This window comes from Paroedura picta, chromosome 3 (genome assembly GCF_049243985.1).
Source record: "Paroedura picta isolate Pp20150507F chromosome 3, Ppicta_v3.0, whole genome shotgun sequence".
Taxonomy (NCBI): Eukaryota; Metazoa; Chordata; class Lepidosauria; order Squamata; family Gekkonidae; genus Paroedura; species Paroedura picta.
Window position 1 is genome coordinate 172,548,147 of NC_135371.1, and position 25,663 is coordinate 172,573,809.

The following is a 25,663-nucleotide window of genomic DNA, read 5'->3' on the forward strand; positions in this document are numbered from 1 at the left end:
CTTTTCTCCCACTGCTCCTGGCACAGCCGGCCTGCGGCAGCTCACAGCCATAAACACCAGTACGATCGATAAGAACAATTCCAGTAAAACGTAGACCTGCAGTGAACAATATGGCATCGGTTGCTTCTGCCAGGAGATTATGTCACAGTATGATTTTTTGCTGTTAAATGATCATCCAGGCTTCCGCCCGGCGGAAGAACTCCGTCTTGCAGGCCCTGCGGAACTGAGACTGTTCCGTCAGGGCCCTTCCCTCTTCTGGGAGTTCATTCTACCAGGTCGGGGCCAGGACCGGAAAGGAGCCAAGACAGGCTAGCTTCCCTCAGGCCGGGGACCGGGGACCCATTGGTATTCCGGTCGTGTCTCTCCAAGAGGACACTGAAGCCTGGAAAAACTAACGGCAGAGGAGCCTAGAAGAGGAGGGGGCTGGTGCCCCTTCCTGAGTCCTCTATTAGCACTGAGATGGGATTATTTTTGCTGCAGGAGTCACCCTGCCCTAGCGGTTTCCCTGATTCCGTTATCGCTGATCCCAAGCACTGACGCTGCTACCGGCCTTGAAGTCTGCCAACAGGGTCATTTCAGGGTTTTAATGTAGAGCCGCTCTCCCAAGTTTCTAACCCCTGTGGGCTCCGGTCTGCAATCGTAAATGGCGGAGAGGGGGGACTGAACAGCATTTCCAGGGAGCGGCTCAAGGCTACCGACGGAGCTCCTTGCATACCCCATCCCCAGAGTCACAGAAATCAAATGAATTTGGCAAAATGGGCAACTTTTTGTCTGCATGATCCATGCAGGTCTTGGATCGCCGTCTTTCGTGGCGCAGAAGATGAGCTGACCGGAAGTGTCTTTATTCCGCAAGGTCGGGATAATCGGTGGTGTTTTACGACTGGTAAAAGCCAGCACGGGGCATTTAGAAGCCAAAGGACTTGGTCTCCCTGCACCTATAGCTACAAAACGACAAATGAGGAAAGCACCTACATCAGTGGTTCTCAACCTGGGGGTCGAGACTCCTTTGGGGTTCAAATGACCCTTTCACAGGAGTTGCAGCAGGGCAAGCAGCTTGGCTGGGGGGGAGGGGGACGCCATCTACACAACAGCCTTGCGGGGTAGATCGAGATAGAGCGTTCGTCGGTCTGGAGCAGCGGAAAAGAGCGAGATCGGCAGGGTGGGACAAGAGGCAGGACTGAACTGAGAAACCCCGGGGGGGGGGGGGAAACCCGATTTATAGACAATCTCCCTTCCTCAGATCCAAGCAGGAATGGAGATCCCTGTGTTTTTACCTCCCAGTCTGAATGAGGGAGGGCGTTAGGAGGCAAAATGGAATCATCTTGATTAGGGAAGTGGAAAAATGCTGACCATCTGCGGCAGAATTTGAGCTTTAAGTTGTGCAGATGGTAAGTTAAAGTTAAGCGCATCGGTTTCCCTGCTGCAGCTTGAACACAGTTCCCCAGCCATGCCTCTCTGGTGACTTGCGGCCGTGCCTTGCAGCTTTCCTTCTTTTTTCCCCCCTCCAGGCTCTTTTGAATCACCTCATAGCTCAAAGATTATTGCTGTCTGGCCAGACAAACAAGGGAGCATCTGCCAAGCCCCTAGACAGGGTGAGATCTCAAAGGCAGGTGGCCGAGCCAAGAGGAGCAGAAGAGAATTAACAATAGAGCTAAGAGATGCCCGCCTCCGTGTGCGTGGGCCAAGGAGGAATGTGAGTCATATTTGCGCCTTTCTGATCCTGGAAGCAGGAAATATAAATTCGGGAATCGGAATAAGTCCTGCTGCTTATTCACACGTCTGTTATTCCGAAGACTATTTTTGAATAGTAGTTTGTTTGTTGCAGAAATCGGCACAAAAATCTTTCTGCTGGACAATGAGGGCGAGAAACTTGATAGGTCTCCTGGCGTTTTTCAGATGTGATTCCTTGGATGTTAAACTACGCCGGGGTCAGAAGACACGAGGCCGGTGAGACAAACCCCTGGAATACACAGAGCCCAATGAAAACTGGGCCGACAAGGTGACTTGACAGGTGAAAAACAGATCTATAAAAGTCACATCTTGCAAAGCAGTGACAGCCAAAGGAGGACACGTCGTTAAAAGACTGAAAAACAACCTGAACCACACAGATGGGGCAATAAAATGCACATACATAAAGTGACAATTAGAACAGGGCAGGAAGAGAGGTCACTGAGGATATGCTAGAGCAGGGGTAGTCAAACTGCGGCCCTCCAGATGTCCGTGGACTACAATTCCCAGGAGCCCCTGCCAGCATTCGCTGGCAGGGGCTCCTGGGAATTGTAGTCCACGGACATCTGGAGGGCCGCAGTTTGACTACCCCTGTGCTAGAGGAAGCAAAACAGTCTCCCTTCACCACCTGCTGGCACACAAAGCATCAGCTGAGAGCTTCGTTGAGCCTGTGGGCACTCTTGGAATGTTCAGAGGTGGTCGGTGCCGTCTCAAGATGGCTGCTATAGGAGGTGGAGCCAAGCCCAAAATGGCTGCCGCAGGAGGTGGAGCCAAGAACAAAATGGCTGCCGCAGGAGGCTCCACCCAGTTCCCAAAACCTCAGCAGGGGAGTAGTGACAGGCACGGAGGCACCCATGGAGAACCGTGCTCGAGGAGGTACAACCTTGCATCCCCATTGGTCAAAATCTATTCTAGCCTTTTTCAACTTTTTGACCATGGAAGAACCCCTGAACTATTTTTCAGGCTTCAAGGAACGCCAGTAGTGGTGGCAAGCCCCTTTAGAAAAGCGAGCATGGAAATAAGATCCAGCTGATCGATCGTTTACTGTTTTTCCATTGCAGAGAAAGAGACGAGGCCCATACAGCAACTGGGGAAGTGCGTCCCAATGATGTCTAGTGATGTCAGCGGCCATCTGAACTTCTGGGAACGGCTGCGTGATCCCTGAGGAGCTGTCCTGGGACCTGATTGGGAAACCCTTATCTATGCTCTTGCAGTAAGCCTGTGAAGGCAGGAGCCACATGCGTGGGACCATCCCGGTTGGCCATTGCGCAGGCAGCGCTGAGCAGGAAGAACTGATCCAGCTACCTGCCCACATGGTTCCAGTGCTTCCAGCAGCTTTGTGGAGACGTGGCCACGGCGCAGTGAGTGGTGGGCCCAGATGCAGCAAGGGAGAGGTGGAATCTTGAACACGGGTCTATGCAGCCCCAACCTTGGGGGACAAAGGCCCAGCAGTCCCGCTCCCACGGCCCCCACCCTCAGTGGTTCTTGCAAAGTCTCCCCAAAGACTCACCGGATTCGGCCACCTTGGCAATGTCCACGCCTTGTTCAGCAGCCATGAAGCCCAGGATGGAGAACACCACAAAGCCGGAGAAGAAACTGGTCCCGCTATTTATAAGTGCCAGGATGATGGCATCTCTGCAGAAGGCCAAAAGAGACAGGTGTCAATCAAAAGGTCATAAGCAGGCCAGATGGAGGTGGTGGGCGGGCTCAAACCGGGGTGGTCAAAACCGGAAAGGTGATCCTGGCAGTGGGGACCTACGGAGACCCGGTGCCCAAAGGACCTCTTGTCCTTTTTCTAGGGCCCATTCCATTCCAGGGCTGCATTACAACTGGCCGGCGGAGATAAGCTCTCAGGAGACATCCCGCAACACCAGGAGGTGGAGTCAGCTGCGAAAGGATCGCTGCAGGTTGACTTTGGTCACACTGCACAGGTCCTTGGCAGCTGAGGCCAAAGCAGCACGGCACAGCCAATCAAAGCTCCAATGGCCAATCGGAAACCTTGTGGGGCATAAGCCCTCCCAGGCCCCGCCCACTCCTTCAAAAAAAACGGTGGATGCTGAAATAGGTGTTGGCAGGTGCACCACGTTGCGGACCTCTGGACTCTTTGATCCCCCCTCCCCCCCAAAACAGACCACCGGGATCCCGGGGGCCCATTAAAGACAAGCCAGGCTGCATCCTGGAAGAAGCAGAGCCTGTTTGGTCCGCTGCCTCTGGCGGAGCCCTCCCTCGGAAGACGATCTTGTGTCTTTCAGATGCCACCAGGCTAGGCCTGCCAACAACCTGGGGAGAGAGAAAAAATACACTCTGCCCTTTGAGAGCCTTAACGGGATGTTATTGCTGCGGGGTATCATTTACCCCTGCCCCGTTAAAGTTTCACTTGCCCATTTCCACCCCTCTAGGGAAGGCAGGGCTTCCAGCTCCAGGTTGGAAAAATCCTGGGGATTGGGGGTGGAGCCTCAGCAGGCTAGAACGCCATAGAGTCCACCTCCCAGAGTGGCCCTGGACTCCCTGTTCCCTGGAGACCAGTCGTAATGGCGGGAGATCTCCCGTCACCACCAGGAGGTTGGCAACTCCAATGAAAGGGCTAGATTAGAGTCCAGTGGCCCCTTAGGGCCAACAAGACTTTCCGGGGTAGGAGCATTGGAGGTTCGATGCTTGGTTTGTCAGATACTTCGACTCTCGGAAACATATATCCCCCGAAACGAGTTCGTCTCTAACATGCGACTGGATTCGAACCCAGCTCTTTTACCACTCTCCTGGAACTATTTCTAGGAAAGGGACAGAATGCTTCTCCAGGTTGTTGGCATCGCAGCACTGGACTCCCCTTTATTTGGTGACCGGGCAGGATTAATTCTCAATGATGGATCTGGCCACTAGATAGAGAGCAGCCGAAACCCTGGCCTAGCCGTGTCCAGTCTCGCGGGCAACCCCGAGATCTGCCCGAAATTGGCAGCGGCACGGTGACAGCCGCGTCCAGCTGCTAATATCAGCTTTGCAGGCATCCCGGACTTGGCTTAGTGGAAGGGGGAGGTTCTGAACTGGGCGAGACTTTTGCCACCTTTTGAAAACCTCCTGTCAACGCTCAGCAGCTGCAAGGTGGCTAGGGGTGCCAGATCCGGGTTGGGAAAGACCTGGCGATTAAGGGAGGGAGGAAGTGGAGCCTGAGAAGGGTGGGCTTTGGGGAGGGAAGGGACCTCGGCAAGCATAATGGAGTTTACTCTCCACAGGAGCCATTTCCTAGAGGGGTATAGCTCTCGGTTGTCTGGAGATTAATTTTAGCAGCATATCTCCCGGCGGCTAGGGGTTAACAACAATCCTACAGGTTGCCCCAGTTGCAGATAGCTGGCGGATTCTTTGTTTCTTTATGATGCAGCTGTCAAAAACTGTCAAGGGAATTTAGGGAGGGCAGGCCGTAAAAGCAAGACTACGCTATTCCTCCGAGGCCCTGCACCTGTTCCCAGTTCGGGCCGCGTTCACGGGATAGTTGGTGTAGGAAATGGGATCTCACTTATAACAATTGTTGTTGAACCGGTTATAGCTGCCCAAGGCAGTGAGAGCCCCCAGTCCTATGGCATATGAGAAAAAGATTTGGGTCCCGGCATCAATCCACACCTGAAAGACAGAGAGGGAGAGAGAGACAAAACAAGATTGAGAAACAGCCCGAGGAGGATCCAGGAGGATCTAGGAGGATCCAGGATCCAACTGCATCCTCTTCTGCCTACGACGCCCAGCGTGTCTGCTGACCCGGCTCTTTGACCCGCTCCAATCCCAGGCTGTCTGACGGTCCTAATCAGGCCATGGAAAGTTTTCGCTGGCTAATTCCCTACAGCTCAAAGGTGCAGCGACGGAGGACAGCCAGAAAAAGTCTACCCCCTCCCACGCCCTCTGGGTCGTGCGTCCTGCTCACCTGAGGGGAAGCCAGTTTGGACCAGTCTGGTTTGAGATAGTAGATTATCCCATCCTGAGCTCCCGGCAGCATCACCCCTCGGATTAGAAGGATAATCAGCACCACGTAAGGGAATGTAGCAGTGAAGTAGACGATCTGTGTATTGAGAGGGGGAGGCAAATTACGACGAGGCTTCGCTTCTCCACTCCTGGGAAGTCCAGCTTTTTTCAGGGAGCAGAAAGTAGGGGTTTAAAGGACTCCGCCACTGAAGCCCCTGCTTTCTGCTCTTCACAAACCACCACAAAAATGTAAACGATCTGTGCGATGAAAGGGGGAAGGCAAATTACGACGAAGCCTAGCTTCTCTGCTCCTGGAAAGACCAGCTTTTTGCGGGGAGCAGAAAGCAGGGGTTTAAAGGACTCCAAAGCCCCTGAAGCCCCTGCTTTCTGCTCTTCATGAACCACCACAAAAATTAGGACTTTGCGACAGCTCTCCAGTTTGTGGACATCACTTTGCGAATCACAAACTGGCAACCCAGGACTTCCTTGCTGGTCTCCTCTCCAAGTGCAAACCAGGGCTGAGCGTGCTTAGCTTCCAAGATCTGATGAAACTGGGTTGGCTCCAACCATCCAAGTCAGAGCCTCCGTCCCCTTCCTACAACTAAAAGACTTCTATTAAAACTCCAGATAGATAAATGATAAATGAGTGCTGCTTAGCTTCTGAGATCTTATGAAACAGAGATCTGATGAAATTGCCATGTAGAAGATGGAGCAGAGTTGTTCTCTCTTGGCCCGGAGGGACGGACCAGAACCAAGGGGATGAAATTAATGCAAAAGAAATTCCGTCTCAACATCTGGAGGAAGTTCCTGAAAGTCAGAGTGGTTTCTCAGTGGAACAGGCTTCCTCGGGAGGTGGTGGGTTCTCCATCTTTGGAGATTTGTAAACAGAGGCTGGAGAGCCATCTGACGGAGAGGCTGATTCTGTGAAGGCAAAGGGGTGGCAGGTGACAGTGGAAGAGCAATAGGACTGTGAGTGTCCTGCACAGTGCAGGGGGTTGGACTAGATGACCCAGGAGGTCCCTTCCAACTCTATGATTCTATGAAATGCCCACCCACCCCCATAACCCAAAGGATCAAGGACCTTCCAAACCAATCAGCATTTGAACGTGTGGCGTAGAAATTAGAATGGTGCACGGACCTAATTTCAGATGTTTGGATACCTCTGACGCACGTCAGTTTGTAGACGTGGCAGTGGTTTTTGTTTGGGGCTTGCAATTATTCCAGAATTAAGAATTCAAACTACCCTTGGGTTAATGTTGGATGTGTTCCAACACATCCATTAAACATATATCCGTATGTCTCTACAGATAAAATATCGCTATAGATATATACAATCTCAGGGTGCTACATTCTAGGCTCATTCCCCTTCACGGGTTTATGAGGCCATTACGGATCCATCCCTTCTTCCAAACGGATGCTTAGACATTATTCGAGAACCCTTCCCTCCCCCCCCGCCCCTTCTAGCTGGCATCCCTGAAAAGCTCTCTCGCAGATGCTGTTTGCCTGCTCTTTGCCTCGTTGTGAATCTCTGGCAGCGTCCGGGCTGCCAGTCGCCGGAGACAGAGAACAGGGCTAGAGAGGCAGCTGTCAATCAAGGGCCTCTCTGGCCCAAGCAAAGGAACACAAGCGTAGGAGATAGCTTTGTTGTCCATCCCCCTGCAGTTGCTGTCTGGGGGGGGGGGGGAATGTCAGGCCAGCTCTTGTGGGGAACTTGCTGACCGGCAGGTTTTGCTGGCCCTGACCGGCAAGGCGAAAAGACGGCACCGGGGATTTTGTGGGGAAAATATGCCTGCCTTCATGTGCAGCTTTCAGACAGAAAGAGGCTTTGTGCTCCAAGATGCACACCAGATCCTGCTGCATGCCCTTCTGTGCGCAGAACAGAAGACTCAGGAATGGAGGGCACGCTTCAGGCACGGACGGCCATGAGTTCGATCCCCGGACGCTTCGTCTAAAAGGAGCGTCAGCTGGGGGCTGGGAGACTTTGGCACAGGCTGGATGCTTTGGGGGAACAAGCCAGTGCGATTCGCGGTCCTCGTTCTCCGAGCAGGGCTTGGGGATCTCCCAGAATTACAGTGGATCTCCAGACAACGGAGATCAGTCCCCACCGGAGGATAGGGCTGCTTTGGAGCGGGTGAACTGGATGGAGTTGGGAGACTCTCCCCAAACCCCCTTCCAAAATCTCCAGCAGGGCTGGCAACTCCAGAGACATCTGTAATCCAGATTTTCTGTGGACGATTTTTAACGATCTGCTTTTGTCAAAGGGGGTGGGGGGACACAACGGGATCCCGAAAGGGGCTCTCCACAGCACACCCTTTGCCTGATCTCAGTTGCCCCCATTCTCTCCCTTGAAGGTTTCTCTTATAAGGCGACCTCCAGTTCTGGGGAGGGGGGATCTGCGTCGTAACAGCGGCCTAGAGTGGGATGTCTCACCCCCCCCCCCCAGCCCGACCTTGTCAGAGTTTGGAAGAAAAGGAGAGTCGGGCCTGGTTAATGCCTTGGATGGAACGCCACCAAGGGAAGTCCAAGGTTGCCACGCAGAGGCAGTCAAGGGCAACCCCAGCCCTGTTCATCTGTTGAAACCGCCTCTGTTGAAATGCCAGGAAATGTACAGCCACCGCCTGGAGTTTGCCAACTCTACTTAGAGAGGGTGACACATCCCCCCCCAACACACACAATTTCCCCTGAAATGGTTCTAATGTGAGGCAGGGAGGGGCAGCCACCCCTGGGGACCCCTGGAGGTAGTAACTCTCTCTCGGGAGTCCTCTCGACCAGGGGTCCCCGACCTTTTTGAGCCGGCGATTCCTGACACCTTGTGGTAGGCACCGCCACAAAAGGACTCTGCAGGAGGCAGGTAAAAGGTAAAGGTGTCCCCCGTGCAAGCACAAGGTCATGTCGGACCCTTGGGGTGACGCCCTCCAGAGTTTTCACGGCAGACTCAATACGGGGTGGTTTGCCAGTGCCTTCCCCAGTCATGACCGTTTACCCCCCAGCAAGCAAGCTGGGTACTCATTTTACCGACCTCGGAAGGATGGAAGGCTGAGTCGACCTTGAGCCGGCTGCTGGGATCGAACTCCCAGCCTCATGGGCAGAGCTTTCAGACTCCCTTACCTTGCCGGTGGATTTGACACCCTTCCAGACGCAGAAGTAGACGAGGACCCAGCAGGCCAGGAGGCAGAGGGTCACCTCCCAATTGATGGCCCCGGGGAATTCCAGGCCGTCCGAAAGACGCAACACCTCATTCCTGCAATTCAGGGAGGAAAGGAAACGAGTTGCAGCTAGCGAGAGGCACCGACCAGCGAGTCTTTTTGCCCAGACTGGCCTCCAGGCCTGTCCAACCCAGGGTGGGGGAGAGGGGCTGCCAGAGCAGGCGAGAAGGATACCGTGCCACGACTCACTCCCAGAACTCGATCACGGGGGACCTCTTGTCGGAGAGCTCGTCGCAGGTCAGGTTGCCGGTCCCGTTGGCGCAGTCCCCGTGCCGGAAGATCTCCACGCACTCGGGAGAGTTCCAGGGGTTGCCGCACGTCGCCCAGGGCAGGGTGGCCACGAAGGACTTCACCAGGTAGTAGAAGCCCCAGGCCAAGACCATGATGTAGTAGGTGTTGCAGAAGAAGACGATCACCATCGAGGCAAAGCCCAGCCCTGCGGAGACACCCGTTGGGCGTGAGCTGCGGGTTCCGGAAAGGACCCCTCCCCAGATCTCTCAGGACTCTGCCTCCTGCCTCCTTCCCAGGGGCAGGAGCTTTTAAAAATGCTAACATTCGGCGGCCGGAAAGCCACAAAGCCAGGGGAAGCTCGATCCGAACTGTTTATTCAGGTTGAAGCCCTGTTAGCCAAACACCCTCTTTGGCTTTGGGGGATTCAGTCCTCCCTGGTCACTGGCATGGTTTGGGGTAGGGGAGGGAGGGAGACTCCTGGAGATTTTGGGATGGACGGGGACCTCAGTGAAGTACAGTGCCAGTGCTCTGACTCCTCCAGGTAGTGAAAAGCACGGTATAAGAATCAACTCTTTTTCTTCTAAGGTGACCGAACTATGATCACCTCAGTTGAGTCTTTTTAGTTTCCTGCCAGAATTCAGGCTCAAATTGATCCGGAACCGATGCCTTCCTCTTCCTGGTGGACCACAGTGTCCATTATTTATTTATTATTATATTTATATTTATATAATATATTTATATAATATATATAATATAAATTATAATATATTATTATATTTATATTATTTATTATTATAGCTCTCAGCCAACCACGCAATTGCCAAGAGATCTCTATCCCGACTCGTCTCTGACCAAGGGAGCTTTGACTTTTGAAGCCTTCCATCCCAGAAATCCTGGTCTCTATGGCGCTCCTGGATTCGAATCCTGACCTCAGGACTGGGAAAGAGTAGCGGCCTAGGTTTTGACAATATAGGTCAAGAACCTGGAAACAGGTGATAAAAAATAGAGGCTGGAGCTGGTGGAGAGCTCTCTCTCTCTCTCTCTCTCTGAGACAGCAACTGGATTTACTTAATCCTGGTTTTTCGTATCTGGTAGACACAGAAGAGGGCAGAGGTGGGAGGGCCAGGTGCAGAATTGGTGCAAAAAGCCTTTCTTAAATGCACGGTGAGCACCGATCAACATGGAAAAACGTGGACGGCATCTCAGAAAGGAACTCAATTCTCTAGATTCGAGTGGGTCGCAGTGTTGGTCTGATGTAGCACAACAAAATTAAAGCCCAATCGCACCTTTAAGACCAACAAAGATTTATTCAAGGTGGGAGCTTTCGAGTGCGTGCACTCTGTGCACGCACTCGAAACCTCCCACCTTGAATAAATCTTTGTTGGTCTTAAAGGTGCTATTGGACTCTAATTCAGTTATCTAGGACAGTGAAGCAGGGGCAGGGATGAGCAAATTCAAAAAAGGTCCCACTGTGGGACCATCCTCGGCAAAGGGGGGGGGCACTGTGAATCAACCCCACATTTGGGGGGTGGTCTGAGAGGTGCGGGTGTGGACGGAGACCTCTTACCTTTGAAAAGGGGTGCGATGTTCCACACGTTGATGCTCCCCGCCTTCATGAACTGCCCCAAGGATATTTCCAGGAAGAAGATGGGGATCCCGCCAATGAGGGCAATAAGAAGGTAAGGGATGAGGAACACACCTGTGGCCAGGTGAGCAGCACAAAGTAAGCAACAGTCCCGCACTCTCCAGCCCCAGCTTTCCTGAACGACAGGCTGTGCATATCCTGCGTTTGGGGGATCAAAAGTTCCGGGCCAAGGGACCCCGCATTCGGCGGTCCAAAAAGCCAGATTCGGGGGCAACAGACCCAATTTATCCCGGAATCAACATGGGACGCCGAACTCCCACGTGCCATGGAAATCTTATCCAGTTTTTGAGAGCTGGCTCAATACCCAGCCTTTCCTCTGCCACCAGAAGGACTAGAAGCTTGACTTTTGGAAATCGATGGAGATTCACGAGAAGCTGAAGTTTTCAGCCTACCCGCTTTACAATTTGTCTGCGATTTGGAAGAACGGCAGAATGCACACAGCCAGTCTCCGCACCCCCACCTCCCCCATCTCAACGCCTCTCCCCAGTTCTATTTAGATACTTGATAAGCAAACAGCTGCAAGAAAGAGGATCGGAGCCAAAAACACGAGGCTGTCCTTTGCTCCCCTCCTGCCATCCTTTTGTCCCTCGGAGCCCTCTTTCCTCTCTGCGAGGAACATCTTGGGCACAGGGAGACAAAAACTCATCCCTCGACCTCCTGCTGGCACGCCGCGGCCTCGTGGCCGTGATCGACAGGGTGTGTGTTCCCAGCACATGTGGGTCCCGAGTGTGAATCACCCTAGAGGCTGCTATTTATAGCACTGTTCCCTGGGCTGAGGGAAGGCCCTGGCCTCTCCTCAGAAATCCTCGGCTAAGAGGATAATCTTGGGGGGTGCAAGATCTTTCCCATGGGGATTAGCCAGACAGTGGGGAAACCCACACATCGGTAGGCCTGGGAGGAGGGCGTCCACGGCCCAGGGACGGGAAGAAAATATACCTCCTGTCTGTGTTTACATGCGACTCCGAGGGATGTGTGTGAACACAGAGGCCGAGATCGGAGGGCCGAGGGACCCTGCACTGTTCCCTGGGAGGAAATGGCTCAATGACATTATGCCCCACTGAATTCCCTCCCTGCCCCAAACCTCATCTAACCCAGCCTCCACCCCAAAACGTCTCCCAGAATTTCCCGAGCCAGATGTGTCCACCCTAGACGGGGTTTTACCTCGGGCCTAGTCTAGGGGTGACCAAACTGTGGCTCTCCGGATGCCCGTGGACTACAATTCCCATGAGACCCTGCCTACATACACTGGACACCTGGAGAACCATAGTTTGGGCTATCATTGGACTAGTCCGTACCGAGGTGTTTGCTCCACCTCTGGCCTCTTCTAATTTAGATTGCAGGTCAAAAGAGACAACGAGGAGGTGCTCTTCCCTGCAATCCACAAAGAGGCCACGGAAGATCATTCTTGTTACAGGGGCGAGCAGCGCCAAAACCGTTTTTTAAAACCTGGAGGTCAGGAAAATCCAAAACGTCAAGAGAGAGAAAGCGCCCCAGAACTCAGACCTGCCCATCTCTCAGTCTGCTGTCCTGCACGATGCCCAGTATCCACCATCTGAGGCTGCTGTCCTGTCGGCTCCGGAACCCAGAACCAAGTCCTAACTGAGAACCCACAAAGGGGGTTCTCCCACCCCACCCACACAGCAACTCCGAGTACAGCCTCGGCTGGACAAAAGACGACTTCCAGAGCAGAAAATGAGTTTCCTCGGCAGATGTGACCCATAGCCTTTTCCGTCTTGAGAGGACGTTTGAGTAAACGTGTACTACGGACGTCAATGGGTTAAACAGCGAGCCCTTTCTGCAAAGAACCCTGGGAGCTGTAGTTCTGCGAGGTGACCGTAGGGGACACTGACACAGCATCCTCCTTGAACTAGACTTCACAAGATCCTTCGCAGTGGGGATGAAATACATAGGCGCAGGGATGACTCAAGTTCTAGGCAGAGGTTACTGGCGTTTCCTATCTACGTCGCTGATAGGCAGACAGAGAGATCAGAGGTAGAAGTTAGGAAAGGAAATACCGGCCTGCAGCTTCTGAACAGCAATGGGAAATAGTCTCAGTCCAGCAGGGGAACCTTTAAGACAAACCGAATTCTATTCTGGGTATGAGCTTTCGTGTGCATGCCCCACTTCTTCCGATACACATGTAGAAGTCTGCATGCACATGCAAGTGCATACTCCGAATTAGATTCCATAGCCCTGGACTCAAACTCAGTTCGGACCCACAGGGCTATCCTCCTGGAAGAGAGGGAATCAAAGATTTGGGCAGGAGAGAATTCTCCAGGTCTCTTTACAAGTTGAGGTATGAATTTACACCCTGAAAACATCCATATCCCCTTATCTGATACTATCTGAAGCAGTGAGCCTTGACGCCCAAAACGTTCTCCTCCGCTGCAAATCTTGTAAGTCTTGAAGGCGCTCCTGGACTCTGGCTTTTTTCTGCTGCCACAAATTTTGTTTTGACGGTTTGTTCTCTGGTTGAGACCTGGAATAGCATCGTGAAACTCGTGGGCCCATTACGCACACATGGGATAATGCACGTCCAATGTGCTTTTGCAGCTGGATTTTCCCTGTGCGGAACAGGATAATCTACATCTAAAGTGCATTGAAAGTGCATTATCCAACGTGTGCAGAATGGGAACCCACCTAACTGCCCGCGGACATCTCTGAACCCCCTAAAAGGCCTGAAACCATAAAACAGATGGTTTTAATATAATGTAAAAACCCAACTGATATAGCAGTTGACTTTGTCACACCCGTATTACACCCCTATTGTTTCTATCTGATGCTGCCTGCTCTGAGTCAACCGGGAAAGGCAGGCTATAAAAATAAATTTATTGTTATTATTTATGGAGCTCCTGGATTCCTACTCTTTTCTTCTGCCAGAGTTATGCAGAATTTGATTTTTATCCCCGCATCTTTGCTTGTCTCGACCCGTTTTCCCCGGTAAGCTTCAGAATATTTCGAGGGAGATTTAAACTCCATCCTATCCTATCTGCACTACGGACTCCTTTGGGCAATGCCCCCCCCTTTCTCCGCAGGCCGAAATAAATTACTGCCTAAAGAGGAACCTGGCATGGCCCTGCGAGGTGAGGGGAGAAAGTCCTTGTCTCATGCGCGCGCACACCACCTCCAGGCCACAGTTCAAGGCTCTGGAAAATCCCTGGGTGTTTGTTCAGCATGATTCAATCCAATAAGACTTTATGAGTATAGCAAACTATAAAGACCGTGTCAAAACATCTACGGAGGACAGATCCCAGATCGCTCCCAAGACCAGGGGAAAAAAAGAGAATACAATTCGCCCCAGCCATGAAGCGCTCATATAACTCTGGCTAGAGTTTAGCTTTTCTCTTGTCGTTTAACAACCCACCCACCCCCTCCCCAAATTGGGGGAGAACGTTCAGATACAGGTGGGCTGCCATGTTGGTCTGAAGTGGCAGAACGGAGCTGGAGCGTGTCCAGAGGAGGGCAACAAAGAGGGCGAGGGGTTTGGAGACCAAGACGTAGGAGGAAAGGTTGGGGGAGTTTGGTCTGTTTAGCCTGGAGAGGAGACGACTGAGAGGGGATCTGAGAACCATCTTCAAGTATTTAAAAGGCTGCCATGTAGAAGATGGAGCAGAATTGTTCTCTCTCACCCCGGAGGGACGGACCAGAACCAATGGGATTAAATTAATTCAAAAGAAATTCCGTCTGCACCTCCGGAAGAAGTTCCTGACAGTTAGAGTGGTTCCTCAGTGGAACAGGCTTCCTCGGGAGGTGGTGGCTTCTCCATCTTTGGAGATTTTTAAACAGAGGCTGGAGAGCCATCCGACGGAGAGGCTGATTCTGTGAAGGTTCAAGGGGCGGCAGGTGACAGTGGGTGAGCGAGAGGGTTGTGAGTGTCCTGCATAGTGCAGAGGGTTGGACTAGATGACCCAGGAGGTCCCTTCCAACTCTTTGATTCTATGAGTCCAGGGGCACCTTGAAGATTGACAAGAGTTTAATTCTGGGTGTGAGCTTTCATGTGCAGGAATGCTTCTTCAGTATTGGAGGACCTATGCGTGCATGCACAAGCTTATACCCAAAATTAAACTCTGTTGGTCTTCAAGGTTCCCCTGGACTCAAACTTTAATCTACCAGTCACACATGCCTCTGAAAACACCAGGCTGGGAATGAATCTCTCCCCGTCTGTGTTTTTAAAACCTGTTTGTTTTGTCCAAATTCATCCTCTGACAATGTCAGACGGGCCACAGAGCTGCCACTCAGTTTATTTATTTCCTTGCCAGGGGACTTGCAAAAAAAATGCCGTTCCAAAATCACTTCACCTGCTCTATTCCCGACCCCCCTTTCTCCCCTGTAGGGACCCGTTTTATCCTCACAAAACAGCCCTAGAATCATAGTATCTACCCCTGTGAAGCAGGTGAGGCTGAGACCGTCTGACGGGCCCAAGGTCACCCGGTGAACTTCCACTGAAGAGCCAGGATTCGAATTCGAGACTCAAATCCCAGCCTGAGAAACCGCTACACCACAACACGTCCGACTCGACGCCCTATAGATGCCTGAGATATAAAAAACGTCGGCCTCTCCTGCACAGACATTGCCTTTGACCGAAGCGGCTGGTGTTTAAAATCTACCCAGGTTTCTAGCTCTCAGCAGCCCACAGGGAAGAAGTGAGTGAGCTTCCATGGGGAGGGAACCCAGGGGCTGATGTGCCCCCTAAAAGACGCTGAATATTTCGTTATCCAAATCCTTCCTCAAAAGAAGCCTCAGTCGTTTCCCTGGCCTGGACCCTGGATTTAACCCTCACAACAGGATAGAGAGAGAGAAAGAAGAAGAGTTGGTTCTTATATGCCGCTTTTCCCTACCCGAAGGAGGCTCAAAGCGGCTTACAGTCGCCTTCCCATTCCTCTCCCCACCACAGACACCCTGTGGGGTGGGTGAGGCTGAGAGAGCCCTGATATCACTGCCCGGTCAGAACAGTTTTATCAGTGCCGTGGCGAGCCCAAGGTCACCCAGCTGGCTGCATGTGGGGGAGCGCAGAATCGAACCCGGCATGCCAGATTAGAAGTCCACACTCCTAACCACTACACCAAACTGGGGGGAGAGAGAGAGAGAGAGAGAGAGAGAGAGAGAAACAGAGAGAGACAAAGCAGCTGGCCCAAGGTCACCCTGCGTGGGGATTTTCTCCCCGGTTCAAGTTCAGCCCCACATTGGCTGTGTACACATACACACCATGACCAACCCCTTGGCAAGAGTGAAACGGTATACAGAAGAGTCAGCTCAGGGCCGGTCATCCGATCGGGGAGTCAGACTCTGCGCGTGTGACTCCTTCCGCCAGCGGTCATGACCCATGCGCCGCTCCTCCTGCAGGCCGGGCGGCTGAGGGACGGACCCGTATCTTTCTGTCCTTTGGAAAGCGGGGAGGAAAAGCCGACCCTGCGAGAGGACGGCTGCAGCCGCGGGCTAAGAAGCACCAAGGTGCCATGTCGGAAGTGGTACAGCAGCAAGGCCGGTGAGGGGTGGTTCTGGTGACACGGCAGGATTTCAAGATCGGCGTCAAGAACGGATCGAGATGCTCGCCGCGTCATGCTCTCTGGCGCATGGCCCAGGCGTCGGGGAGGAGGCTGCGCTATCTCCCCGGACGCGGAAGGTCTGCTCGGCACGTGGCCGAGGCGGGCTCGACACCCGTTCTGACCGGGGTTCCGGAGCCGAGACTGGGTTTTGCAAAGCTGGCGCCAGATCTCGGCCGAGCTGGCTCCCTGGCGGCGCTGCCCTTCCCATGTACTTGACCGCACACCGTGTCCTGCCAGTGAAGCACACCTGAGTGGAAGTCAATGACTTTCACCATCCCGACTTCCTCCTTGGCATCTCCCCCTCCCTGCTTCCTTTGCGGAAACGGCCAATCAGGAGCCGGCTTGGTCTGACCGTGTCCTGGGGCATCCCCAGTGACCTTAGCCTGTCGGACACTCGATCCAGTTTAAAGGTAGATTCTGTTCGGCCCGGAGTGCCTTTCTGGACGGCCTCCCTACCCTCAAGTACATCCAGGGGGTGGGGCGGGGGGAGATTTGCTTTGCGCATGAGTTTTATCACCTTATTAAGATGCAGACTATCCAAATGTTATTCCCATGCTCAGGAGCATGCTTACAACCAGGGGTAGTCAACCTGTGGCCCTCCAGATGTTCATGGACTACAATTCTCATGAGCCCATGGGAATTCTCATGAGCTCATGGGAATTGTAGTCCATGAACATCTGGAGGGCCACAGGTTGACTACCCCTGTTTTCAACAACATGCACCATGAAGGGCCAAGCAAAACAGGGATCTTGGCCAACGAGTCCTGGTTTTGAAGGCCAGTATAGGGAACAGGGGGAAGGGAGGCTTTATCAACACCTGCATGGGGTATTTGCAGGGGACACCGGCAGTTGCCAACATCTTGCGCTGCTTACCAATTTCCCCGCCGCTGCAAATGCGCCCTGTTTCGCCGCACAAGGGGAGACAGCCAGCGTCTCTCCCGTGACGTCTACATCTCCCCTAGGAGAGGGAGACAGTCGTGCAAGGTGGGAACGTGGGCGCCCTGAAGGTTGGCGATGCTCGCGTCACAACAGTCTGACGCACTGGGCCACGATCCAGGGGTGGAGGGAGTGCGCTTCCTTACTCCAGTCTCAGCCACGGGGAGTTGCCTCCGGCTGCAAAGAGGCCAGCTGTGAGGGCGCCCCTTTAAGGAGGGTGTTTGCAATGGAGAGCTAGCCTCCATGTTGTCCTGTGGTTTCTGTGCATCAGTGCATGTGGATGTATGCGCTATCTGGACGGTGCATGGTAGGCCCGGCCACATCTGATGGGCCAAGCCTAGGCCGCACAAGAGAAGCTCACAGCCCAGTGGAGTCTGAGGAGCTCTTTACGGAATGCGCTTCCTCCACTGACATCCTGCCTTTCTCCGCAGTGGGGAGCGGATTCCGCTTACGGCGTCCTCCTCCTCTCTGGTTTTTGCTCACAACAGCCCTGCGAGGTAGGGCTGGGCTGAGAGGGGGGTGTGACTGGCCGGGTGCGTGTGGGTACTTCCCCCCCTCTAGTTGGTCTTTTTTGAGAGGGGAAGTAGGCGGGATTTTGGCCTCCTGTTTTACTTTCCCCCCTCCTTTCTTCCCCCAAAGGCACTGTTTGGCTCCTCTCCACTTGTTCCTTACAACGTCCCTGCGAGGCAGATGAGGCTGGGATTGTGTGCCTGGCACGGAGCCACCCAGCAAAGCTCCACGGCAGCGTGGAAGACCCCCCACGGGACCGGACCCTCTAATCCTTGTCTCTCGCCTACCCAGCATCCTCCTGAGAGACGAGAAGAAGCCGGTGAGAGCCTGCCATACTACAGAACTGGCACTCCCTTGTGGAAGTCGGAGGTCGTACTTTGAACCCGGCACGGCAAGAGGCGCATGGGGCGGGGTGTCACAGGCCGGGCACTGCCATGCCAAAGTGGTATTTCTTCCCACCCCTGGCGGCTGGATCTAATAGCCTCTGGCTCATCTTTCAGCCTTGGTAGAAATCAGATCCCTTTCCTTGCTTCCTCTTGGGGTCTCCCCCCTGCCTGGGCAAACACACATTTCCTAGAATCCCCCCCTCCCCAAGTCTGCACAAGCCTGTAGACTGGATTCCCTCTTCCAAGACTATCCCCCCCCCCCAATCTCCAGCCTTCTGGATGTCATTGGTGGCTGCATTTTGAACTTCCCCTTGGGACCCACTTCTCAAAGGTAAAGATGGGGTTCGTTCCTAACCCCTGGATCCCCGGCTGCATGGGAACCCCTTTATTATGGGGAGGGGGTTTCGGGGTCTTCTGCACCCCAGAACAGGAGGCTGGTGGGGCTCTCTGGTTCGGTGCCCTGCTGGTTTTGTGCAAAAAATTATCTCTCCATTGAGTGTACTGATAAGGCAGGTCCCACCACAGGCGGTCAGATCCTCTGCCAGGTGCGCTGGAGGTGCATCCCAGGGCTCGGCCTCATTCTGCTCCGTCCCTTTTTTTACTTCCTCCCCCCAAGGAGCCCCCCCAGTCTTTCCCTTGGTCCCTGGGCAGAAGGCCACAGGAGGAGGCCAGGTTGCCAAAGCCCTTTGGGGTCAGACCTCCCAAACGCATTGCCTGCCCTGCAAGCAGGAGGGCCCCTTTGGTCTGGGGGTCTCCCCTTCCAGCAAAAAGCGGTGGGGGGGGCACAATTGGGGGAAGGACGCAATTGTCCAGGGATCCTGCAGGTCAGGGGGCCTTCCTCTGGGCACGGAGCCCGAGAGTCGCTGTGAGAGAGGGCAACGTCGTGCCTCGTGCCCGGGGTTGGACTAGATGACCTTCGCGGAACCCCCTCCACCGCTTGAAGCCCCACCTGCAGGGAAGGGCCGCAGAGCGGGGAGGGATCGCGTCCCTCTGGCGCCAGCGTGGGTCGTGCCGCCCCCGGCCCCCTCCCCCCTCCCGCCCCTCGCCCCCCAAATCTCCGTCTCACCTCCCCCGTTCTTGTAGCACAGGTAAGGGAAGCGCCAGACGTTGCCGAGGCCGACGGCGAAGCCCACGCAGGACATGATGAAGTCCATCTGGCGGGTCCACGTCTCCCGCTCGGGGGGCAGCAGGGCCAGCGTGGGGCTGGGGGGCTCGCCGTCGCCCCCCTTCGCGCCGCCCTGGCACAGGGCGAGGGGCCGCCCGCTCTTGGGCTGCTGCTGCTGCTGCTGCTGCCGCTGCTCGGCCGAGACGCTGTAGACGCCGTCCGAGGAAGCCCCCTTGGCCATGGCGCCGTCGGGGGGCGACCCCCCGCCGCCCTCCAGGCGGACCGGGGCGGGCGGGCGGGAGGCAGGCGGGAGGAGCCCTGGGGGGGGGCGCCTGGAGGGGTGGGGGGCGAGGCTGTCCGGGTCGGGTCGGGCTCCGCGGGCGCCGGCGGCACTCAGAAGCAGTCGACGAAGCACTTGAAGGTCAACCTGAAAAACCTCATGTGTTCAGCGCGGGGCGCGGGGGAAGCCGACGGGCGGCGGGCAGGCCGGGGCGGGGGACGCGACCCCCGCCGGAGCCCTCCGGGAAGCCTGGCCGAGCGGCGGCGCCTGCAGCGGCGGCGGAGGCCGGACCGGGAGAGCGCCCCTGGGCGCCTGCAACAGCGCCCGTCCGCCCGTCGAGGCTCGCCTGTGCCCGGCTGCGGCGCTTCTGCCGCGCGCCTCCCCGGCCCCAGCGAGAAAGGCGGCCGGGCCCGTGACGTCAGCGGGACGGCCCCCCGCCCCTCCCCCTCCCCCCGCCCCCTCGTCATCCTCGTCGTCGTCGCCGCAAGGAGGGGGGGGGAGGGGGCCCGTCGCGATTGCAGCCGGCTTCCTTCTTTCCTTCCTTCCTTCCTTCCTTGCTTGCTTGCTTCCTCCCTGCCTGCACATTGCATTGCACATTGCACACTGCACATTGCTCACATCGCACCTGTTCCCAGCGCTGGCCTGCCCCCGCCTGGCCGGCCTCGCCTCGCCTCCTGGCGTTTGCAGACCGTTCGGGGAAGGCGGCGGGCATCCTGTGGACGGGGCGCATTCGCGGTTGGATTGCAGCGCAAGGGCGCGGGCAGGCGGGTTGCCAGCTCCCGGCGGCGGAAATCCTTGGAGATTTTTTGGGAGACGGGGGGATTTGGGGACTCACTGAGTCCACCCTCCAAACAGAGAATAGAATTATGGGGATTTTTTTGGGGGGGTCTCCAGGCCTCGCCTGGAGGTTGGCAACGCTCATTGCCGCTTTGGGTTTCCTAGCGTGTAAAAACGGCCTTCCGAAGGCTGCCGTCCAGCGTGCCGATTGCTGCTCTGGAATCGGGGCGCTTCCTTGCGGGGCCGGGCGGTAAAAATCCGGTCCGGTGGTCTCCGTGGCTAGTCTGGGGGAAACCCCTTCGAACTGGGGGTTTACACGCGAGGAAACACGCCTGGGGGTTCCTGCCGCCGGCCGCGTCCGCTCTCTTCACAAGCGATCCTGCCCCTTGACTGTTTTGTATCAACCCCGTTTTTTTCCCCGTTTACTGCTAAGGTTGCCAACTCATCTTGGGAAATTACTGGAGTCTGGGGGTGGGTCCTAAGGAGGAGGAGGAGAGAGCTCAGTGGAGCGTGGTGCCCCCGAGGTCGCCCTGCAAACTCTACAATTACTTTTTGATTGCTTTGCGAATTCTACAGTTCCTCTGCCAGACAGAAATACAAGACGTCTGTTGTCTGCAGAAAATTATTTATTGTAAGGGTTGGGATGGATCTTTTGGATTATGAAGTATTCTGGAATTTTTAATCGATGTTATATTGTTGTATTTTGTACTGGTTGCCAACTGCAATAAACTTATTTACTGTATTTTAAGCATATTTTTAGAGCCTCTTGTGGTGCAGAGTGGTAAGGCAGCAGAAATGCTATCTGAAAGCTCTGCCCATGAAGCTGGGAGTTCGATCCCAGCAGCTGGCTCAAGGTTGACTCAGCCTTCCATCCTTCCACCCCCGGTGCTTGCACAGGGGATACCTTTACCTTTTTAAAGCATATTTACTGATTTTGCCTATGTTTCTGTTTGCACCTGGTAAAGGAGACATTTTCTACAGGGTATCCCCAGGTCCCCCCTGGAGGCTGGCATCCCTGACCCTCAGTGGGGTCCAAGGCCACAGAGTCCCCCTCCCAAGCAGCCCTTTCCTCCAGGGGAACTGATCTCTGCAGTCTGGAGAGGAGCTGGAATTCCAGGGGATCTCCAGGCCCCACCTGGAGGCTGGCATCCCTGACCCTCAGTGGGGTCCAAGGCCACAGAGTCCCCCCTCCCAAGCAGCCCTTTCCTCCAGGGGAACTGATCTCTGCAGTCTGGAGAGGAGCTGGAATTCCAGGGGATCCCCAGGCCCCACCTGGAGACTGGCATCCCTGACCCTCAGTGGGGTCCAAGGCCACAGAGTCCCCCTCCCAAGCAGCCCTTTCCTCCAGGGGAACTGATCTCTGCAGTCTGGAGAGGAGCTGGAATTCCAGGGGATCTCCAGGCCCCACCTGGAGGCTGGCATCCCTGACCCTCAGTGGGGTCCAAGGCCACAGAGTCCCCCCTCCCAAGCAGCCCTTTCCTCCAGGGGAACTGATCTCTGCAGCCTGGAGAGGAGCTGGAATTCCAGGGGATTCCCAGGCCCCACCTGGAGGCTGGCATCCCTGACCCTCAGTGGAGTCCAAGGCCACAGTCCCCCCTCCCAGCAGCCCTTTCCTGCAGGGGAACTGACCTGTCAGCTGTAATTCTACAAGATCTCCAGGGGCCCACCTGGAGGTTGGCAACTATATTCCTGTCCTGGGTCAGTTGATGCAGAGACATAGGTGGGGGAGGCGGGAGCTAGAAGGGGCTGGTAGGGGCGGGGAGGGTCTTCAATGGAGTGAAATGCTGTAGAATCCACATTCCAAAGTGGCCATTTTCTCCAGGTGAGCTGATCTCTGTCATATTCCCAGGAGATCTCCAGTCACCACCTGGAGGTTGGTAACCCTAGCTCCCTTCCCTGGTTGGCTGCTGCTGCTGCTGCCCCACCTGCCTGCTTACCCTGAACCCCTTTCCCATGCTCAATACTAGGCAGGAGGCCTGGATATGAAAGATGCACTCTATACATGCTCAATGGCCCTCTCTGTTCTCTCCCCTGGAAGGTTTGGGATTCAGCCCAGGGGAGCCCTGCTGGTTCAACCAGAAATCTCCAATGGAGTCAAGGCACCCTTGCTCCATAGGGTTGCTTCGTAGGGTTACCCGCCTCTCGGTGGGAATACGACAAACAAAAACCTGGGTACACAGTCAATGGAAAACACCAGGCTAAAAGGGCTGGTGTAAATAACAGGAAATAAAGCCTCCCAAGCTGCAAAACAGTCATTTATAAAGCATCCTAAAGACCCAAATCAGGAATAGCCAAACAATAAGCTACCTATCTTTGGGCTGATCCTGCGTTGAGCAGGGGTTGGACTAGATGGCCTGTATGGCCCCTTCCAACTCTATGATTCTATGATCCTGCGTTGAGCAGGGGGTTGGACTAGATGGCCTGTATGGCCCCTTCCAACTCTATGATTCTATGATCCTGCATTGAGCAGGGGGTTGGACTAGATGGCCTGTATGGCCCCTTCCAAATCTATGATTCTATGATCCTGCATTGAGCAGGGGGTTGGACTAGATGGCCTGTATGGCCCCTTCCAACTCTATGATTCTATGATCCTGCGTTGAGCAGGGGGTTGGACTAGATGGCCTGTATGGCCCCTTCCAACTCTATGATTCTATGATCCTGCGTTGAGCAGGGGGTTGGACTAGATGGCCTGTATGGCCCCTTCCAACTCTATGATTCTATGATCCTGCGTTGAGCAGGGGGTTGGACTAGATGGCCTGTATGGCCCCTTCCAACTCTATGATTCTATGATCCTGCGTTGAGCAGGGGGTTGGACTAGATGGCCTGTATGGCCCCTTCCAACTCTATGATTCTAGGATTCTATCTAGGCACCCCCCCCCCCCCGAAAGGACTGGGCCAGGGCATTTCCTGTGCTGGCCCCTACCTGGGGGAATGACTTCCCGGATCACATCAGGGCCCTGCTGGAGTTGGTCTGAAGCAGCAGAATAAATTGAGAGTCCAAGAACACCTTTAAAACTTAGTTTATTTATTTATTCATTTGATTTCTGTACTGCCCTTCCATATGACAGGGCGGTTTACATACAACAACATGGAACAAATTAATATATAACCAACAACGATCTAAATAACACCATTTCGGTCATCTTAAACAACAAGTTGGTCTGAAAGGTGCCCCTGGAACCTAAATTTGCTCAACAGTTATAACAGACAATCTGCTGTTTTAACCTGCTGTTATTTATTTCCATTAATTTTTAAATTTAACTTTGGTTTAATTTTGTATTTTATGTCATTTGGTACGCTGCCCTGATCTGGCTTGCTGGGAGGGTGGCCTAAACTTCTAAAAAAATAAATTTGCAGTACAACAGTACAACAAGTGTAATGATAATAAAAAAAACAGGTCAGGCAGAAGTCCAACAGGTTAGCTCCCACTGACGCCTGGTAGTCCCCCGTTTCGCAGGGTGGCTTCTACAGTGGACCTAAACGATTGAAGTAAAATGGTGCAACAATACAACATCTCAAAAACTGGACTTCGGTGAGGACTAACCGGTTGGACTTCTGCCTGAACTATTTTTTTGTATTGCATTTATTGCATTATTGTGCACCCCCAGAGAACCAGGCATTTCCCAGCCCGGAGTGGGCCGTCCGGCGGCTTCTTCCGCCTGACCTCCAGGGCTGCTTGGATCCCTCCCCCTGCATGAGTTTCACTTTCCTGATCCTGGGAGGAGAAAGACGTTTTGTGACTCTTGGGCGACTCTTGCCAACCGATCAGAAACCAAAAACAAAACACTTTGTCTTGGCCCGGGGAGGGGGGGTGATCTGGGGGGGGGTGGAGTTGAGTCCGGGCCGGTTGCCAAAATGCTGGGTGCAAAAGTCAGGCAGGGTGCCAGAACGGCAGATTTTTATTTATTTTTTTAGTAGACAGCTGCGTTGTTTTCGCTGGGTGCACCTGCCTGAACCACATTCCGGTCCGGTCCACGGATGTGCCGAACCTTTTCCAGTGCGGTGCGGCAGTCGCATGCCGGCCTAAGATCTGGGAGTGCCGGGTTCGAGTCCCTGCTCCTGCCGAGGATTGCCAGAATCCAGGTGACGCCTGATCTGCAGGCGACAGAGATCAGTTCCCCAGGAGGAAATGGAAGGGGCCGTCTACAACCTTAGACCCTTCTGAGGTTCCTCCTCAGATCCCGGCCGCCTCAGACCCCCTCCCCCCCCCAAATCTGCAGTTCTTCTCCAGCCCAGAGCTGGCAACCACACTCCTGGTGTAGAAAATTGGTGGGTGACCTTGGGCTTAACCTACCTTACATGGTGGTTGTGAGGATAAAACAGAGGAGAGGAGAACGAAGGGAGCTGCTTTGAGCCCTCATTGGAGAGAAAAGTGGGGTATAAATCATCCGGTAAATAACCATGAAAACGCTAGAGGGCGTCACCCCAAGGGTCAGACATGACTCGGTGCTTACACAGGGGATACCTTTACCGTTATCTTTAAATAACCCAGAGATTCATGGGGAGGAGCTGTGTTGTCTTGGCTGCTGCATCAAGAGAGATTGCAGAAGATCCGGGTTCGAATTCTTTGGCACCCAGCTCTCCATTAGGCTCTGTTGTGCCTGGGCAGAAAAGGCGGGCATTGGCACAGCCACTGATCCAGTGGGGATGGCGTTGATGTTCATTTCCCTGCATGGCTCCTTCCGCACAAGAATACGAAGACACAACCAACAGGGCTTGCTGGCCCAGGCCAGAGAAGCAAACAGCATCTGGCGGAAGCGTCAGAAGAAAGATGGAACCGTCTGTAAAATGTTTCTCCTCTTCTAGGTGCTACAGAAGCAAAGAGGCCAAGGTGGGCTTTTCTTTCTTCCTCGCCTCCAGCATCTTCTCCCTTCCAGTGACCAAAATGTTTGGAATCCAAAATCAGAAACTCCCCTCTAGTTCCAAGCACTGGAGCCAAATGGTACGATTTTGCTTGTGCGCGTCTTGCCATGTCTACTGGATCTTTGGGTCTCTGTGTTGGGTTACGATATCTGCCATTCTCTAGCCTTATAATCCTAACTAGTTGCATTCAGGCATACAACAGGCGTTAGATTGGGGGGTGGAGTGGAAAAACTCTGTGGACGATCTCTCCCTTCACTGGAGGCCCCCAGGAAGGGAACTCACTGGCAGGGGCAGCTCTCACATGGCATGGATCTGCAGCCTCCGAGCCTCGGAGGGAAGTGGAAGGAGGAGGGTGGGAGATGGAAGGCGGTGGGAGAATGGGTGGGAGATGGAAGGCGATTTGCTGGCCGCTGGACTGACAGGCAAGCTGGTTGGAGGAGGAGGAGGCACTCAGGGGCGGGACATCCACTGTGAGTGGGTGTTAAGTGCTGAGTGGCACTTAAGCC

At 54.3% G+C, this 25,663-nt stretch overlaps 1 protein-coding gene across 2 annotated transcripts in view; it reads right to left on the reverse strand.

Moving 5' to 3' along the window:
• Window positions 1-19,893, reverse strand: part of SLC6A8 (solute carrier family 6 member 8) — a 37,948-nt gene extending 18,055 nt beyond the window's left edge. Inside the window, exons 1-7 of one of the 2 annotated variants that reach the window (XM_077329653.1) lie at window positions 19,199-19,893; window positions 10,678-10,809; window positions 9,069-9,315; window positions 8,782-8,914; window positions 5,636-5,770; window positions 5,237-5,340; window positions 3,239-3,363 (exon numbers count right to left, since the gene is read on the reverse strand). In XM_077329653.1, coding sequence (XP_077185768.1) covers window positions 3,239-3,363; window positions 5,237-5,340; window positions 5,636-5,770; window positions 8,782-8,914; window positions 9,069-9,315; window positions 10,678-10,809; window positions 19,199-19,478 — 1,156 coding nt within the window. In that variant the 5' untranslated portion in view covers window positions 19,479-19,893. The remainder of the gene's footprint in view (window positions 1-3,238; window positions 3,364-5,236; window positions 5,341-5,635; window positions 5,771-8,781; window positions 8,915-9,068; window positions 9,316-10,677; window positions 10,810-19,198) is intronic. The other variant, XM_077329654.1, reaches the window with a different exon arrangement.
• Between the last annotated feature and the right edge of the window lie 5,770 nt (window positions 19,894-25,663).